Source organism: Squalius cephalus, assembly GCF_949319135.1.
Source record: "Squalius cephalus genome assembly, chromosome: 18".
Classification (NCBI taxonomy): Eukaryota; Metazoa; Chordata; class Actinopteri; order Cypriniformes; family Leuciscidae; genus Squalius; species Squalius cephalus.
In genome coordinates, this window is record NC_137139.1 from 10,472,558 (window position 1) to 10,489,928 (window position 17,371).

The window sequence follows — 17,371 nt, forward strand, 5'->3', positions numbered from 1 at the left end:
CAGTTTTTCTACATCCTTTTGTGAATGTCGTTTTGCACAGCGGGTCATCTTAAAAGTGCCGTCGGAGCTACCAATCTCTGTATAACGGCCACTGGAGCCCTCTGCTGGTAGGGAATCGTAAGATGGCCGCTCGAACACTTCCGGTGGCTTCACTGCCTGCTGTCATTATATAGATCAGTGGTAGCAATCTTTGACCGTTTGGCCACGTCTCACAGCTTTTTCAGCGTTTCACGCTCGAGACCCAGCCTTCTTTTCCTTTCGTCAGCGCTGCGGCTCTGCAGTTGGATACTATTATGCGCGTCTCGTGTTTTCAAGAGCAAAAACGCGTTCTGTTTGATCATATGCCTTTCACTCAGACGTCAAAAATTGAACAGTTAGTTAAACTAAAGCGCTTCTCCTCATGCCAAAAAATGCTCATGCGGATGAAGACAACGGCACAGCGTTTAAAGATCATTTCTGATGACTGACATCACAGAATTTATCCGGTATTTTAGTGCTGATGTGCGAATGGTCTCTTACCTGTAAAAAGCCGGGACGCCGTTGCCTGTATGAACAGCATATATGTGTATTTACCGGTAAAGTCATTCTGGCAACTTTACGGTAATATACCGGGATTGCTGTGTGAAAGGGGCTATTGTCATGAAATAGGCCTATATGATTCCAGGAATGAGTTGATGTGCTGCAAAAGGTATAAAGTTTTCAGGTTGTGTGCTTCAAGTCTGCTATATTAACCTGACATATTGTTTCCATTATCATAGCTTTGTCCACAACAGTTTGACAAGTCCAATCCCAAGTCTTGTGTAATGGAGGCCAGCTAGTGTGAGCTGTCCAGGTAAACCTCACCCCCCTGATCTCAAGTGGTGCACTAGTTTGCTCGCCCGCCTCCCATCCCGGAGACGCCGGATCGAGTCCCGCTCGGAGCCGGGCTAGTACGATCTGATGGGCTACACTTGCACTATTTTTAGTACACCTTCTGCAAGGCTTGCACCTGTGTGGCTATAGAGGGGCTCAAATCCCAATAATCTCTCAACTACTTCACCCTGCTGAATGTACAATCACAGAAAAATATTTGGCCTGTTGGATTTCATCTGCTATGATGTTCTTAGTTTTCTCGCTCATTAATTAGATAAACTCTTTTTTATTATGTTCTTGACTGTCAAACTCGGCAATCAGTTCAAGCAAACCAAGATAATTCCCGTTGTGTGGTGATCCCAGTTTTTCATCATGCCTTTGGAATGGAAGCCCCCTCTCTCCAAAAACCTGACAACAGCTTCTACATGCCTCAAGACCACCTTCCAACAGTCTTGTTCTGCTTCAATCTGCCGGCAGAGCGAAGCATTCACTGAAGATATGGGTTTCTGATCTATTTAATAAAGCAAGCATGTGGTGTCGGTGATCAACACTCTTTTTTTGGGATGCTTCCAATTAACAGAAGTTGTTAATGAATACATGTGTGTGTGTACTGTGTATAATTATTTTGTATTTATAAATACACACACATGCATGTATATATTTAAGAAATATTTGCCTGTATATTTATACATAATTTATATTATATATAAATATGAATATTTTATATATAAATAACACATTTTCTTAAATATATACAGTGAGGAAAATAAGTATTTGAACACCCTGCTATTTTGCAAGTTCTCCCACTTAGAAATCATGGAGGGGTCTGAAATTGTCATCGTAGGTGCATGTCCACTGTGAGAGACATAATCTAAAAAAATCACAATGTATGATTTTTTAACTATTTATTTGTATGATACAGCTGCAAATAAGTATTTAAACACCTGAGAAAATCAATGTTAATATTTGGTACAGTAGCCTTTGTTTGCAATTACAGAGGTCAAACGTTTCCTGTAGTTTTTCACCAGGTTTGCACACACTGCAGGAGGGATTTTGGCCCACTCCTCCACACAGATCTTCTCTAGATCAGTCAGGTTTCTGGGCTGTCGCTGAGAAACACGGAGTTTGAGCTCCCTCCAAAGATTCTCTATTGGGTTTAGGTCTGGAGACTGGCTAGGCCACGCCAGAACCTTGATATGCTTCTTACAGAGCCACTCCTTGGTTATCCTGGCTGTGTGCTTCGGGTCATTGTCATGTTGGAAGACCCAGCCTCGACCCATCTTCAATGCTCTAACTGAGGGAAGGAGGTTGTTCCCCAAAATCTTGCAATACATGGCCCCGGTCATCCTCTCCTTAATACACTGCAGTCGCCCTGTCCCATGTGCAGAAAAACACCCCCAAAGCATGATGCTACCACCCCCATGCTTCACAGTAGGGATGGTGTTCTTGGGATGGTACTCATCATTCTTCTTCCTCCAAACACGTTTAGTGGAATTATGACCAAAAAGTTCTATTTTGGTCTCATCTGACCACATGACTTTCTCCCATGACTCCCATGGATCATCCAAATGGTCATTGGCAAACTTAAGACGGGCCTTGTCATGTGCTGGTTTAAGCAGGGGAACCTTCCGTGCCATGCATGATTTCAAACCATGACGTCTTAGTGTATTACCAACAGTAACCTTGGAAACGGTGGTCCCAGCTCTTTTCAGGTCATTGACCAGCTCCTCCCGTGTAGTTCTGGGCTGATTTCTCACCTTTCTTAGGATCATTGAGACCCCACGAGGTGAGATCTTGCATGGAGCCCCAGTCCGAGGGAGATTGACAGTCATGTTTAGCTTCTTCCATTTTCTAATGATTGCTCCAACAGTGGACCTTTTTTCACCAAGCTGCTTGGCAATTTCCCCGTAGCCCTTTCCAGCCTTGTGGAGGTGTACAATTTTGTCTCTAGTGTCTTTGGACAGCTCTTTGGTCTTGGCCATGTTAGTAGTTGGATTCTTACTGATTGTATGGGGTGGACAGGTGTCTTTATGCAGCTAACGACCTCAAACAGGTGCATCTAATTTAGGATAATAAATGGAGTGGAGGTGGACATTTTAAAGGCAGACTAACAGGTCTTTGAGGGTCAGAATTCTAGCTGATAGACAGGTGTTCAAATACTTATTTGCAGCTGTATCATACAAATAAATAGTTAAAAAATCATATCTTGTGATTTCTGGATTTTTTATTTTAGATTATGTCTCTCACAGTGGACATGCACCTACGATGACAATTTCAGACCCCTCCATGATTTCCAAGTGGGAGAACTTGCCAAATAGCAGGGTGTTCAAATACTTATTTTCCTCACTGTACATGTATGTGTGTGTATTTATAAATACAAAATAATTATACACAGTACACATACACATATATTATGTACACACAAACTTTTATTTTGGATGCGATTAATCACAATTAATCATTGCCCAGCACAAATACATATATATATAGTCCATTTAAGGTAAACGTTTACAAGTATCACTCTGTAGCCTATACATCAGTATTGATTATTTTAATAGTTTTGCAATGGAAGAGTATCATAACAAAGTATGTTTACATTAATATGATAGGTTACATGTCATAGGCCAAAAGGCTGTCAGCAGGATAAAACATGATGATTTTCAGTTGGGAACAACTGCCTTATACCAACAAAACACAATTCATAAATGTTTATTTGTTAACCTATGTTCACAGATTAATCTTAAATATTATATTTTTTTAATGATCTTGTCTTGATGTTCCTATAAATAATAGGTTTTGTTGAAGTGTTTGCAGGAGCTCAGTGTTATAGCTTCTGCTGGATGTGTTGTTCAGGAGTCATTTCTGGAGCATATATCTGACTTTATCTGTTTCCACTCAGAAATTCTTCTGCAAAGGAGTTTTGTCATCTTCTGAAAAGAATCTCACTGAAATAAAAATATTGGACAAATTAAAAGATTGCATATCATACATATCAATACCAAAACTAAATGTAGCAACATTTTTATGGCGAACAGCCATAAGCGTTTATCATTAAGGTAATGTTACAGTTGGAGACATGATGGGCACATTAGTAAAGTGTAAGCTTATTTCCTTTTTTTGACATGGAAATATATATGATATATACTGTATACATGCAGGTGAGCATTATTTAAAGTAGAATTTTACTGATGTTATTAAGAGTTTTTTTTACACACACACACACACACACACACACATATATATATATATATATGTCTGTGTGTGTGTGTATACAAATATGTGTATATATTTACAAAACTACTCTTGCAGTTAATATAATACAGTATTAATGAAATGAAAGGCCACTAAGTGTATTAAATTGAGTACTTTTTTAAAAAGTTCACTTTGTAATAATGTCAAATTAAAAGTTTCATTTTTAAGTACATTTAATATCATTGTTTTAATAATATCTAGTCCTGCTTTAAAGAAGTGCACTTATTTTGATATGCTGACTAACATTTTAAAGCACATGTAAAGTACTTGATTATAATTATAGTGTGTTTTTAATATTACATTTCAAGTTAATATATTTTAGATATAAAAAGTAAATTGCACCTCCATCATTACACATGCGTGACTAAATGCGTGACTTTAAATATATGAAATAAAAGTATATTTTAGTTTAAAATATGAAAACATAAAAACATGAATGCTTGTCAGTATATGTCTACATTCAGCAGTAACTTTAACCATGTTTCAAACACAATAGAAGTAGTTATGAAGTTACATAAAGATGCAAGCCTTACATTAGTCATTAAAAACACTCTAAAGTTCAACTAATTGCATGTAATAAAAATGTAAACTATAAGGCCTTTTAATTTAAATGTAAATAACATGCAGTCAAGTGTCCGAAAACGTTGCATTCAGTTAACACTTATATTAATTTCATAATATGTACTTTTATAAGTATTATTTTTGTATGCGTTTAGAGCTACGTTTGTGTGTTGTATTTGTGACTTCTCAACACATACCCTGTCCTGATCGAGATGAAGGCTTATCAATATCCGACTCATTTTCATAAATGTTCTGGACTCCACCAGCGTCCTGTAAGATAAATATCTGTGTCCAGAGAGATCGCCACAGTAAGTGCTACCCATAATGAAATCAATGCTGTAGCTGGATATTATAAATAAATTTATGTGTACATAAACTTATACGTTATAATAAGAAGTCTCTTAAAGGAATAGTTCAATAGTCGAGCTGAACACCCAAGGTCACTATATAGAAATCTGTAAGTTTTTTAAATATTTAACTGTGTGCCTTACAGAAAGCTGTGAGGGTGAGTAATTTATTTTCATCGTTGAATTATTCCTTTAAGCTTTGCAGCTGTTATATGAGGAGACATGTGTGTGTGTGCATGTGTTAGTGTTTAAACATGCTTGTGTATGTGCTTTGTGACTGTAGCCTGGTCATAGTCTGACACATAACCCACTTCTCCATTGGCTTGCAGTCTCCTCTTCAGCTCAGCATTTTCTCGCTCCAGTACCTTATTCTGAACAGCAGAGGGAGATCTCAGACAGTTCAAGCATTCAAACAGATACTAGTCAATCAAAACCACTGAGCAAGCAGGCGCGACTTGACAAGTTTTCAGTGACAAATTATGGGTGCTTCTCAAACTGAAGGCTGCATCCTAATGAGGGCGTGTGCTTCGTAGTTCAGTACTTTGGAAGCTTGTACTAAATATTAAAATGTAATTTGAAAAATACTTTATATTAAAAACCTTTAGATTAACTGCCTTTCTTTTAATGCAGGATAGGTAATGACAACCATCTGTGGTCTTCCAGTGGTTTACATTATCACAGTTAAGCAATATGTAATTACTTTACAACGAAACAAAAGAAAACATAATTCCTTTATCTCCGAAATTATTATTTTTGTCTCTGATTTCATAATGAACTCAGGCAAGCTCAATGTCGACTCGTTTTCAGTCAGTTGGAATGTGTGCAAAGGATTGTGGGTGATTTAAGGATGCGAAGGATACACTAGATGCTTCCTTCAAAATGAGCTGAATGAAGGACTGAAATGAAGGCTGTTTTCCAAGGATCCTTCAAACTGAGACATCCTTTGACGGAGCTTGATGACGTGGCAGCAGAGATATGCAGCCAGGGCCTTTAACTAACTTTTTGCCACACCTACCAATTTTTTTTTTTACCAGTTATGAAACATAGATTAATCCTATTAAAGTAAAAAAAAAAAAAAAAAAAGTTTGTCTTTTGTTGTTTGATTAATATTAAGGGTACGTTTACACGACAACGATATGCTTAAAACGTAGAGTTTTCCGCGAACAGACGACACCATTATAATACGATATAATAATATAATTACCATAATACGCATGTGCATGACGTCATCGTCTTCAGAGATTTGCGTTTTCAGGCACCCAAAACGCTGTTGTCTTGTAAACGAACGGCCAAAACGCATAAAAAGTTTTACGTTTTTACGTTCGTGTAGACAGCCCCTTAATCACAGACAGCAGCCGGACTGTTAGGCTGCTGTCCCTTTAAGAGCAAATCTAACATACTGATACTGATACACGTGTTCACTTTCTCAGCTGTTTACATTCACTTAAGACATAACCGACTGTTTACGAGGATGCTTTTGACAATTTTGTTTGAATATGTCTGCTCAAGCGCAAGAAGATGTGAAAGAGAGCTCAGGTCAGAATTCACGTGCTGTCTGAGACACAGATTTCTGGACGCACGTATCAGATGTTTAGTAACGAATCGAGTTCCCTTTCGTGTCTTTTTGTGCTTGACTATTAAATTGGCTTAAAAAGGCTTAAACTTTAACTCGTCCCACGTGCTTCGTTCATATTTATTCATGTTTATATTCTCTCAATATTGCTTTCTTAGAATTCATACAAATTTGACCAGCCAACTGGCGATCGACACTGTTTCATATACTCGCCAACACTGATTTTTACTCGCATTTGGCGTTTGGCGAGTGTTAATTTTAGGTCCTGGATGCAGCATTCCTATTGAGAAGCACCAAAAGAGGCAAATACAACCTCTCTGTCTGAAAGAGAATATTATGCCATGAAATGTATCACACCTTACAAAAAAAGTGTCTGATTTTTCTAACGAAACAGCTATTTTTAGTGCCGTGTTGAATATCCATGTTTAAATTAGTGCTGGCCTTTCTCTGATGTGATCTGTATGCTGACTGGTCACTGTACCTTGTGTCTGAGGGCCTCCACCACCAGGTCTCGATCGCCCTGTTGACCTTCATTCTGCTTACAAGAGCGGAAAGAGTCGCCAATGATGGACACCAGAAGATGGGACTGAGAAAGAGAAAAACAGCACAGAGAATCTAAAAATCAACTCGAAAATAAGATTTAACACAAAGTGACAGATTTCCAAAACTTTAATCCTACATTTATTAGTATAAATTATAATAAATTACATACTAAATTCTTATTAAAATGTATTGAAGTTCATAAAATCAAAAAATAGCATACCTACAGTAAGGCTGATATCAAAACTAAGATTAAAGAGGCACCTTCAAAATAAAGTGAAACCCAATTTTGCTGTTTAATCTAGTAAATACTGAGCTAAATGCATAATGTGTCAATGCATTTAAAGGGGTGGTTCAGGATTTTCGACATCGGACCTCATTTTCAAGTGAGCCTGGTTGTTATTCATCAGTGGAGACAGTTTTCAAAAAAATTCATCCAGTCCTTACTTTTGGATAGTTCGCCTATGCTAGGCTAGCGCGAGTCAACGGTGCACGTTAGCCTGCCATTAAAAACAGTTTTACCCACTCCACAGTACACCAAAAGCAAATAAATTATAACGCCAGACTATCGATGTAAATGTCTGTTGAGAGAATAATGTTAGAAATCAAACTACCCTTTCATCACATTGCATTAGTTATCATTTGTTCCCTGTATTTATAAGCAGTCTACAGCAGCGGCGAGTTATATTTGGTTACCTAGGAAACTGAGAGAGCCGGTCCACATAACAATCATGCAAGTGTATTACCTGCCGCAGATAAATGAGATACAAGAGTACTTTGATTTCTAACATTATTCTCTCAACAGACATTTACATCGATAGTCTGGCGTTATAATTTATTTGCTTTTGGTGTACTGTGGAGTGGGTAAAACTGTTTTTAATGGCAGGCTAACGTGCACCATTGACTCGCGCTAGCTTAGCATAGGCGAACTATCCAAAAGTAAGGACTGGATGAATTTTTTTGAAAACTGTCTCCACTGATGAATAACAACCAGGCTCACTTGAAAATGAGGTCCGATGTCGAAAATCCTGAACCACCCCTTTAAGGTTTCCAGAACTCACAAACTTCTTGCTCTGGAAGATGTAGCAGTGGTGCATGTCTGCCGCTGGGTGTCTGGCTATGAAGCCCAGTATTTTGGGCTGAGACGGATGAACTGCACAGAAGGAAACCGAGGGCAGAGCGCAGGAGTACAGCATGAACTGAGAAAAGGAGTGAGAGAGAGAGTGAATGAGGGTGTCGTACACATGCGTATCACTGTCTGAGCTCGAGTACATAGTCCTCAGTCACACCTTGGTTTTATGCTCGAGGATGTCAATGGCAGTTCTGGTCAGAAACAGATGTACTTTACTTTTCTTCATTTTCTCAGCCATCTCTATGTCAGGATCCTAAAAGAGAAGGAAAGTCATAATAATAGGATGCAGGGACACAGGATCAAGTTATATAATACAGTAGTGGCTACAGTAGAGCGACATTTATGGTTATCACCTGCAGGGCTTCGACTGCATCTGTCAGAATCTGCATCCCACCTGGACGGACCACCTGGACACGACCCAAAAACTACACACAATCCCCAAACCCCATACGTGAGTGGTTGCAATAAGACATTTTTATTATTTAATATTATTTAGCACATAAATGCAACAAAGCTATTGACTAAATCTATGACAAGGTGATACTCACTTTAACTGAGAAGAATATTTCACTATCGTCATCTATGTCACTCATTTTCACCACTTTACTGTCTGTCGTCTGTTTAAAAATGACAAAATACACACTTGTAAAGAAGACAAGATGAAATATTTATCAAACATTATTTAAACAATGACATAAAGTGGCCTGAAAATATTTGGACACTTCTGGCACTCTTTAAAAAGGCTTAACATTACATAATATCAAGCCAAGAGATATCAGCCAACAAATGCTACTGCGCAGGCTTTTCCCAGAGCTAACTTCCCTTTTATTAGTATATAATGCAAATCACAGGGCACAGAAACCACTACATATCCAAAACAACTCATACATTTTGATCACACACATGAGAAACTGTAAATGCACTTACGTTTGTGGGAGAACTTTGTATCGCTGGGATGATGTCCTCTTCTGCTGTCTTTCAGGGTTGAAGTTGTGTGATGTTAATGGTTAACTGTATAAAACTTCTTTTCTTTATGGCACATCAGGCCTGATAACAAGGCTGTTATTACCATCTGTTGTATTGACATTGTGTTGTCATAGCTGTTTATGAACATTTAGCCATACGGACAAGTTAAAGAAACCCTTTACACTTTACACCAATTCTTTCTTCAATTTAGTATTTAAAATGTATACTATAACCAGCGCAAGTGAGGATAACTGAATTTATTGCAATTTTATTTAGAGTATCAAGAACAAAAAGTTGTCTCTAACCAGTAGATGGTGCTGTTGTAGATCAAATAATGCCATACTGTATTATCATTTAATAAACAACAACAACAACAACAACGAAATCTTACAGGATAAACTAATTTATAAGTCAGAGCCATTCAAGTGATGTAAAATGTATTCAGCTAAAACTATGACAAAACCAAACACAATGTGAATGATTGGTTCCAGTGAAATTGTTTCTCAAAAAAGAAAAGAGGAAAGAGAGAAAAAACTGGCTTGGAAGTTTAAATAATCATAAACGTCTAACAGTAAAGGCGCAATCATCCAGAAATGAGTCTAAATTCAATTCAATTCACATTTATTTGTATAGCTCTTTTCACAATACTCATCGTTTCAAAGCAGCTTTACAGAAAATGAACGTGTCAGCATTACAATTTAGAGAGATGTTATCAGAGGTGACTGTCAAAGTTATGTACTGTATTTCAGGAATGTTCATATACAAACAACAGTTAGCTAAAAATGTATTCATTTAAACAATGTAATAATTTAAGGCAGAAACAATGAGCTCATTGAAGTAATGAATACTTGTTTGTTAACAAATGATTATGGCATAAAGAAAAATTTAGCATTGGTGCATGTAAATATATATATAGAGTCTTAAGTTTAATCAGCTCATACATAACAAATCTGCATCCAGTATCTTCAGTGCTTTACATAATGTCTAGATAACCTCTACATATATTCAGATTTATCTTCAAATTATATAAGGAAAAAGCAGAGAGATAATTGTTATGGGAAATTGTTTAACACAGACTGACATGAGTCAAAACTATTATAATAGTGTGACGGGGAAGGTGTAAACAAGTATTTCTTGTTTTACAGGACAAGAAGGTGATGTACATTACTTTTTAAGCATACAGACTATACAGGCATTTTAATAAATAAAATAAATTTGTACGCATATTTAATAAAACATGATCTAAATCGTCTAATATGGCCCTGAAGAATGCTGTTCTGTAGCATAATGTTCCTTGTGTACATGCATAGCTCACATTCTGGGTGCCGTTCCTGTCACTACATATTCCCATTAGTCTACGTGAAACTACAAGCAAAAATACCCCAGAGATGTTATCAAACTCACTGGTAATATAATACCCATGCTCTGTTTCTTTAAGAGCATCTGAATTTGATTTTTTCTTTCTTTCCTCAGACATGGAAAGAGTTGAGCTCTGGATAAAACACACTGTCTATGCTGGTGTTACTTTATTTACAATCTCTTTTCTTCAAAGACTCCTACTTCAGGCCAAAGAAACAAGATTTCTGGGTTGTATTCAAACAAAACCCATTCAGTTTCTTCTGTTTTCAGGGGTTGTTACACACATTATATTCAAACTTTAAAATAAGTCAGTCAGCAAAGGGTCAATTTGTAATAATGTCTGCTTTGCTTATAGTTGTTGTTCGTGAAGCATCATGCCAAATCAAACTGAGGGGACACGTGCCCTCTCGAATTCTCAGGCCACGGCCAGAAAAATGAATGCTTGATTAGCATATGTACATTTTCAATTGGTAAATTAAGTCTTTATATATCTTTATAAGTACTACTAAGTTTTTTTTTCTTTAGTAAATATAATGTGCATGACGTTCCAAGGCTATCCTTTCCAGGGGTACAGGTTTAGGCATACTAATGCATTAGGAATGATAAAGGGACAAAGAGAATGAAGCAAGAATGTTACATAATGAAAGCATGTTCGTGTCAGTTAAACTCCACTCAAAAGAGTTATCCATGAATCTCCAGAGGTAGAGTGGAGCCCAAATGCAGGATACACTGTGTCCTTGAACATGGCACTGAACGTATGAAGATGCTGCTTTCGGCCTCCCTGACCTGAGCTGTGGAATGCAATAGTTCCTCCTTCGTAATCCAGGGTCGCTTCGACCTTCTTTGGCGGTATGATCAGCCCGTCGCCCACGACCACATTAGCCGAGTCATGGCACGCCGTCAGCTTCTTGCTCTTCCACTGCAACCTCCAAGAGCTGGTGTTATGCCCCAGCCTGCTGTGGTCACCTTTACGTGGGATGCTTTTATAGCACAGTCCCACGGACCACGCGCACCCGGGGCCGACCTCCACCGCCCACATGTGAACTCCGGTGGAGAAACCCTGCGAGCACATGACCTGACTGACCGAGGAGAAGCGCTCACTGTGATCTCCGGCATTACTGCTCTTAACTCCTGCAGACTGCTTGACTGTTTTGAGATCGGTGGACAGCAGAAGGCTGGGATTGGCCGTGGTTGGGTTGAAGGTCAGGTCTAGAGGGTTCATTATGCCATGGAGGCACTCCAACAGAAGACTCATCTCGGCGTGGAAGGCATCTGTACGTAGCACAGAGCGCAGTTGCTTGGCATCGGAGGACTCTTGGGAAGGTAGACCGGGAATGGTGACGTTAGCAGCCTGGCGGACCCTTGCTTCAACGGTGAGGTAGTTCTGGATGAAGAGAAACTCTGAGGATTGATTGAGAACATCGCTGGTGCACTGCTGGGCTTCCCGCAGCTGGTGTAGACAACCCTCCAAATCGGATAGATTGGCCTGCCAGCTTTTGTCCCGCGTATGAAGCTTGTCGTCCATCTCGGTGGTCATACGACTCTTAAAACATCACATATAAATAGTGTTAATGTGCTTTACCTCAGCATGACTGTATGTCGTCAGCACTGGTCTAGATCTGTTGCTCTCTACATAAGTGAGGGTGACATTTATTTGGCATTACTACTAAAATGAAAAGAGACACATCACACACATTGGGCCCCATCATACACTCGGCGCCAGGCCCGACGCAAGTGTTTTTTGCTAGTTTAAGCCTGACGCAGTTATCATGTCCTGTGCCACGTTGTTCAAATAGCAAATGCATTTGCGCCCATTTGTTCGCCCATGGGCGGCTGGTCTGAAAACGAGGTGTGTTTAGGCGCACTGTTGGCGCGTTGCTATTTTCATTTGAAATAGACTGAGCCATTGACCAACTGAAACCTGGTCTAAAGCCAATGGCGCAATTTTTTTTTTGTTATTTACAGAGCGCGTTAGTAATGTGCGCCTATAGGTGGGTCCACAACGCGTGCACACTCTGCTTATTACACACTCTGCTTATTACACACACAGGGACACGCAGCCACACACAAACTTGCCAAATATAAAAAATAAAAGGATTACAATGTAAAAGATTATTATTGTGTACATAAAGATATGGTGAATCCGGCTTGTCCCGTAGATGGTTTGCTTGGACGCTTTAACCCCGCGCACGAGCAGATCCATTTGCGCTCTGGAGACACGTTCAGTTTTTCCGCTTACAAATCCCACCATGTAAATAGTGAATCCGCCATGGCGCGAGCGCAACTGGCTTTTAAAGGGAATGGGAGATGAGACTCTGATTGGTTTATTGCACGTTACGCCCAAAACACACCCATTACTCATTAAGAGAATAGGGACAACCCTTTTAGACCATGCGCCGGGAGCGCCGACCATTTATCCCGTCGTTAAACTAGCAAAAGTGGATTCAGACACGCACTAAGTGTGCTTGCGCCGTGCGCTTTAGATCATGCGCTTAGATCGTTAACCCTCTGGTGTCTAAGGTGTTTTTGGGGCCCTTGGGATGTTTTGACATGCCCTGACATTTGTGCTTTTTTCAGTTATTTATAAACATGATAATGGCAAAGGTGTAAATTCACTCAATATAGCACAAACAGGGCTACCATAATATATGATCAACATGAATGTAGATGTTTGTATTTTTAAGAGAATAATGTTTATGCGTGGTTATTGAAAAAAATAAAAATGAAAGTTGCTGAAATAAGACAACAAAACTCATACTAAATATGTGTCCACAAGACTTTTGACTAATGAATGTTGTTGCTTCGAGTTCTGGCTTCAAAATTATGTGAAAATAGTCTTGCTTTTTTTTATTAAAAAGGTTACAATTACAACAATAATTACAATTTCAACAATATTTCAAGTGTACTCTCTTTCTTTGTAAAAAAATGATTATAGGCCTACAATTTATCATGTATTCATTAGTTTGAATATAGCCAACATTTGGAACAGCTAACATCTTAGTTGATGACTTTATTTTTGACAAAAATAGTATTTTATATATATATATATATATATATATATATATATATATATATATATATATATATATATATAACATATGAGCAGAAATTGCTAAACAAAAGCTTATTTGATGTGGCAGTATATTCTACAGTAAAAACTGTACCCAAATCTAGTCAACAAAATGTTGTCTTTCATATTTCGCCTGACTGTAACGTTGTTTTTATGAAATATCAGGGCATATAAATGTTAATTTGCAGTTTAATACGTTGCTTATACAAATAGCCTACATTTTATTTCAACATATTTCAGTCGATTTTTACTCATCTCAGTATAGCAATACAGTTTGCTAAAACATCATCATTCATTCACACACAGAAACGCGATTCAAATTTAAACATCTTTTTGCTAGCTGTGGTAAACAGCGCGCATCTCTGCCCTTCATTCATTCACACACAGAAACGCGATTCACTTGAGAAGGAAAAAAAACGTACTACATATTCTCAGGATGCGTTGCTCCTCGAAATACCAGCACTTTTGGGGTACATTTTCCATTATTATTATTCCTCACAGCGCCGCGAGACGGTGTAAACAAGTACCATGATCTGATTAAACTTGTGTTTTCTCGAGCTGATATGGGGGCGTTCACAGGTTTGCAGGATTGCCTCAGTCATTTGCGTTTGAATAGCACGCGCTCTCCGTGGGCGGAGTCACATTAAAAATAATTAGATGAGATGAGAACGACTGACATCTCGCTCTTTTCTTACAGATTACATGAACATGAGAACATGAGAATATTTGTTTTTTATATAAATTACTTCATTTAAAAGAAGAGAATTCAAGCTTCATGCCTGTGTGTCTGTATGTCTGTTTGACTGAGTATTCGCTGAGTTATTGTTCATTTTCAGACGCGTTTCAGAATGGACTTCACTGACAGAGAGAAAGCAGAACTCACATCATGTTTATTTTTCTTTATTTGGCAAAAAGCACAACACTTTGTTTTTATTGTGAGTATACACAAAAATAATACACATTTAACAGAATCGATTGATGTATGAAACGTGTTTGTAATATCAAAGTCAACAGAGCAAAATTAATCTCTTTTGAACTGATAAAAAAAAAAAGCGAGCTGGTATCGCCGGCGATACCGCCGACCCCAGGGGGTTAAAATAGGGCCCATTTTGTCTAAACACATCAAACTGAACTAGTTAAAGTGGCATGATTTTACCTTGCTTTTTTATCATTCTTACCTTGTATGTAGTTATAAGTGAAGTCATGTTTTCCAGCAGTATGTTTGCCCTGGCCACCAGCTTATCTTCGGCCTTGTCTGGAGGTCCTTCGTTGGCGCTTTTCACCAGAGCTTCTGTCATCTGTAGCTTGTCAGACACAGACTTGCCCAGTTCCTCAAGAATTCTCGTCATTTCCCCCTTCGCCACCTCGAACGTCTGCACCTCGTGGTGCTGGTGCGTGCCCTCCATCAAGCACTCGGAGCAGAGGAACAGGCGCTCCTGCGCGCACAAGTACTCCGTAACCTTCAAGTGCACCGGGCACCTCTTCCCATCCCGTTCTGCAGGCAGCCCCACTAAGACATGTAGCGATCGGTGTTGTTCCTCGTGTTTCTTGAGGTGGCTGGGGCACAATGACGTTTCACAGCGTGTGCAGAATTTCACCGCAGCCACTGGATCGTCCAGGCAATGGTCGCATGGCACCGTCGGGCCTACTCTCAGTCCGCCGTCCGAAGTGGCTGCCAGGAACCCATCCACGATACCGCTGAGCTTGAAGTTCTTGGGAAGAGTGTCCGGGCTGCCGTACTCTTCCCTGCACTCCGGACAACGTTTCGGGGACTTGGGATCTTCTGCGTGGGCAGCATTTTGTATACAACCCAGGCAGTAATTGTGTCCACAAGGAAGGGTTACAGGATCACGATACAGCTGCAAACAGATCGGACAGCTCAACTCCAAAGCAAGACGCTCCTCAGGTTTACTAAGAGACATGTCTACAGGTTCTTAGTGAAGGCACTTCTGTGTGTTGACTTTGAGAACTGAGGGACATCGGAGCGGTTACTGGTATAGCTTGTTCTGAGCCTGTACTGCAACATTCCAGGTAAAGAAGGCATTGCCGAGAAATGCAATTGGTTCTACCAGCAACACGAGAATTATAGCAACTGACAATGTTTATGAATGAAACAACAACCTCTACTGGAAAATTAAAAATGGATAAATGAAGCCCTGTGGATATCCGTGCATGTTGATCAGAACCAAGGAAACCAGAGGAACAAAATAAAAATGAAAGCAACGTTTTTACAAAGAACATGTGCCATGCTTCTTGATGTTTATGGTAAACACTAATTCCTCCGTGTGAGGCTCCTTTTGTGCCACATCTGAAAACCTTGAGAGTGCTTCATCCTGTTGCACAAACCAGAAAAGTTTGGTACTTGTGTCAAGGAAAGGATCTGACTGTCTGAAACTGAGAGTCACGCTATGGCCCCTTTGAGAGGGAATCGAAATCAAATGCTTTTGATTGTGCTGAAACAGATTAGGACATAATGCTTCACTTTCACCACTTAAATGCATCTCTTGTATTAATCACAGATTGTCATGTAAAGATGAATAAATACGTTTGCTCATGACTCATGACCTTTTTAAATAGGTAACAGGACATTTATTTCACTATCAGTCCTGTCAGAACACGTCAAAAGACTAAGGTTTGCTAAGCGTCAAATGTAAGTGCATTACATGTCTACAGAAAACCTCAAGACTCAGATAAGTGCCGAAGTATTTTTTTAAGATAAGTCAAGACAACTGAAGCTCGCTCAGGAGAAACCTGCCATCTGTAGGATATCTCAAATCCCCCGGAAGTCTTGCTGTCATTTGATTTGTGGGAGACGTCCAGGTGTTGTGATCAAAGAGCAAAATCCTCTCACTGTTGTCATCTTGTGAGATTCAGAAAGAATGTGAAATTGCTGCAGGGAATCTTGAACCAAAGCCATGGTGAGATATGTACAAAAGCAGAATGATCATAACAGTAGAACAATGCAAATCTGTGCATCAGGTTCAGTCAAAAGCGGTTTGAATTGAAACGTGTCTCGTGGAATACAGTCAAAATCTGCATTTTCCAATCAATAAAAAATGCATGATAATCACTGGCTGTCAGGTTCAGCTGAAGATAGAATGTGTATTTGTTATTCATTAATTTTAACAAGATCCTCATCGCAACCAGCCGCCTGAAATATATTCTTGGTCCATTGTCTTCTCAGAGTTGGGCGTTAAGGAGCAGCTGGGAGTGAAGGCAGAACGCCGCTCTCACTGTCATACATGTCTGCCATCTTGTGGTCTGATACATATCTGATGCATCACAATGAAAGACTAATATTTCTTTAATCAGTTGATTTCTGTTTTATTTAGAACTGATTCAGAGGATGACATAAAGGAAGGGTTTCAAAGTCTGACATCACTAGTGAAAATGCTTCTATTTTGCAATAATTTCTAATTTATTAATAATAAAATCAATATGGGTAAAAAGTTTATTTGAAAAACCAACATGTACAAGTCTTTTTGATTTGCTTTGATTTGATCCAAAGATCATCTCTGTGCTTTAGTGGACGCAAGAACATCTGCTCGTCTGTACAAAGAGATTCACAAATATTTCTTCATGTTTGGTTTATTTTCAGGTTTAAAGTCAACAAAATCCTAGTTTTTCAACGTGGACTCATTATGTGTCCAAATGTTCCCACAAATGTAAAACCTACATTTGTAATGAGGAAAACTAGCGACTAGAGAATTTCACATTTG

The 17,371-nt window shown here is 39.0% G+C and overlaps 2 protein-coding genes across 2 annotated transcripts; both read right to left on the reverse strand.

The window, feature by feature from the left end:
- Positions 1 to 3,265: 3,265 nt before the first annotated feature.
- LOC307145969 (PTB domain-containing engulfment adapter protein 1) lies at positions 3,266 to 8,504 on the reverse strand. The gene is made up of 6 exons (XM_079849654.1): positions 8,415 to 8,504; positions 8,187 to 8,324; positions 7,067 to 7,171; positions 5,324 to 5,383; positions 4,863 to 4,935; positions 3,266 to 3,797 (listed from the first exon to the last, which is right to left on the reverse strand). The coding sequence occupies exons 1-6, from the start codon at positions 8,493 to 8,495 to the stop codon at positions 3,748 to 3,750; spliced, it is 507 nt and encodes a 168-aa protein (XP_079705780.1). The 5' UTR covers positions 8,496 to 8,504; the 3' UTR covers positions 3,266 to 3,747.
- Positions 8,505 to 9,767: 1,263 nt separating this feature from the next.
- On the reverse strand, positions 9,768 to 15,830 carry LOC307145971 (E3 ubiquitin/ISG15 ligase TRIM25). Its single transcript, XM_079849657.1, has 2 exons — positions 14,831 to 15,830; positions 9,768 to 12,125 (listed from the first exon to the last, which is right to left on the reverse strand). The coding sequence occupies exons 1-2, from the start codon at positions 15,572 to 15,574 to the stop codon at positions 11,244 to 11,246; spliced, it is 1,626 nt and encodes a 541-aa protein (XP_079705783.1). The 5' UTR covers positions 15,575 to 15,830; the 3' UTR covers positions 9,768 to 11,243.
- Between the last annotated feature and the right edge of the window lie 1,541 nt (positions 15,831 to 17,371).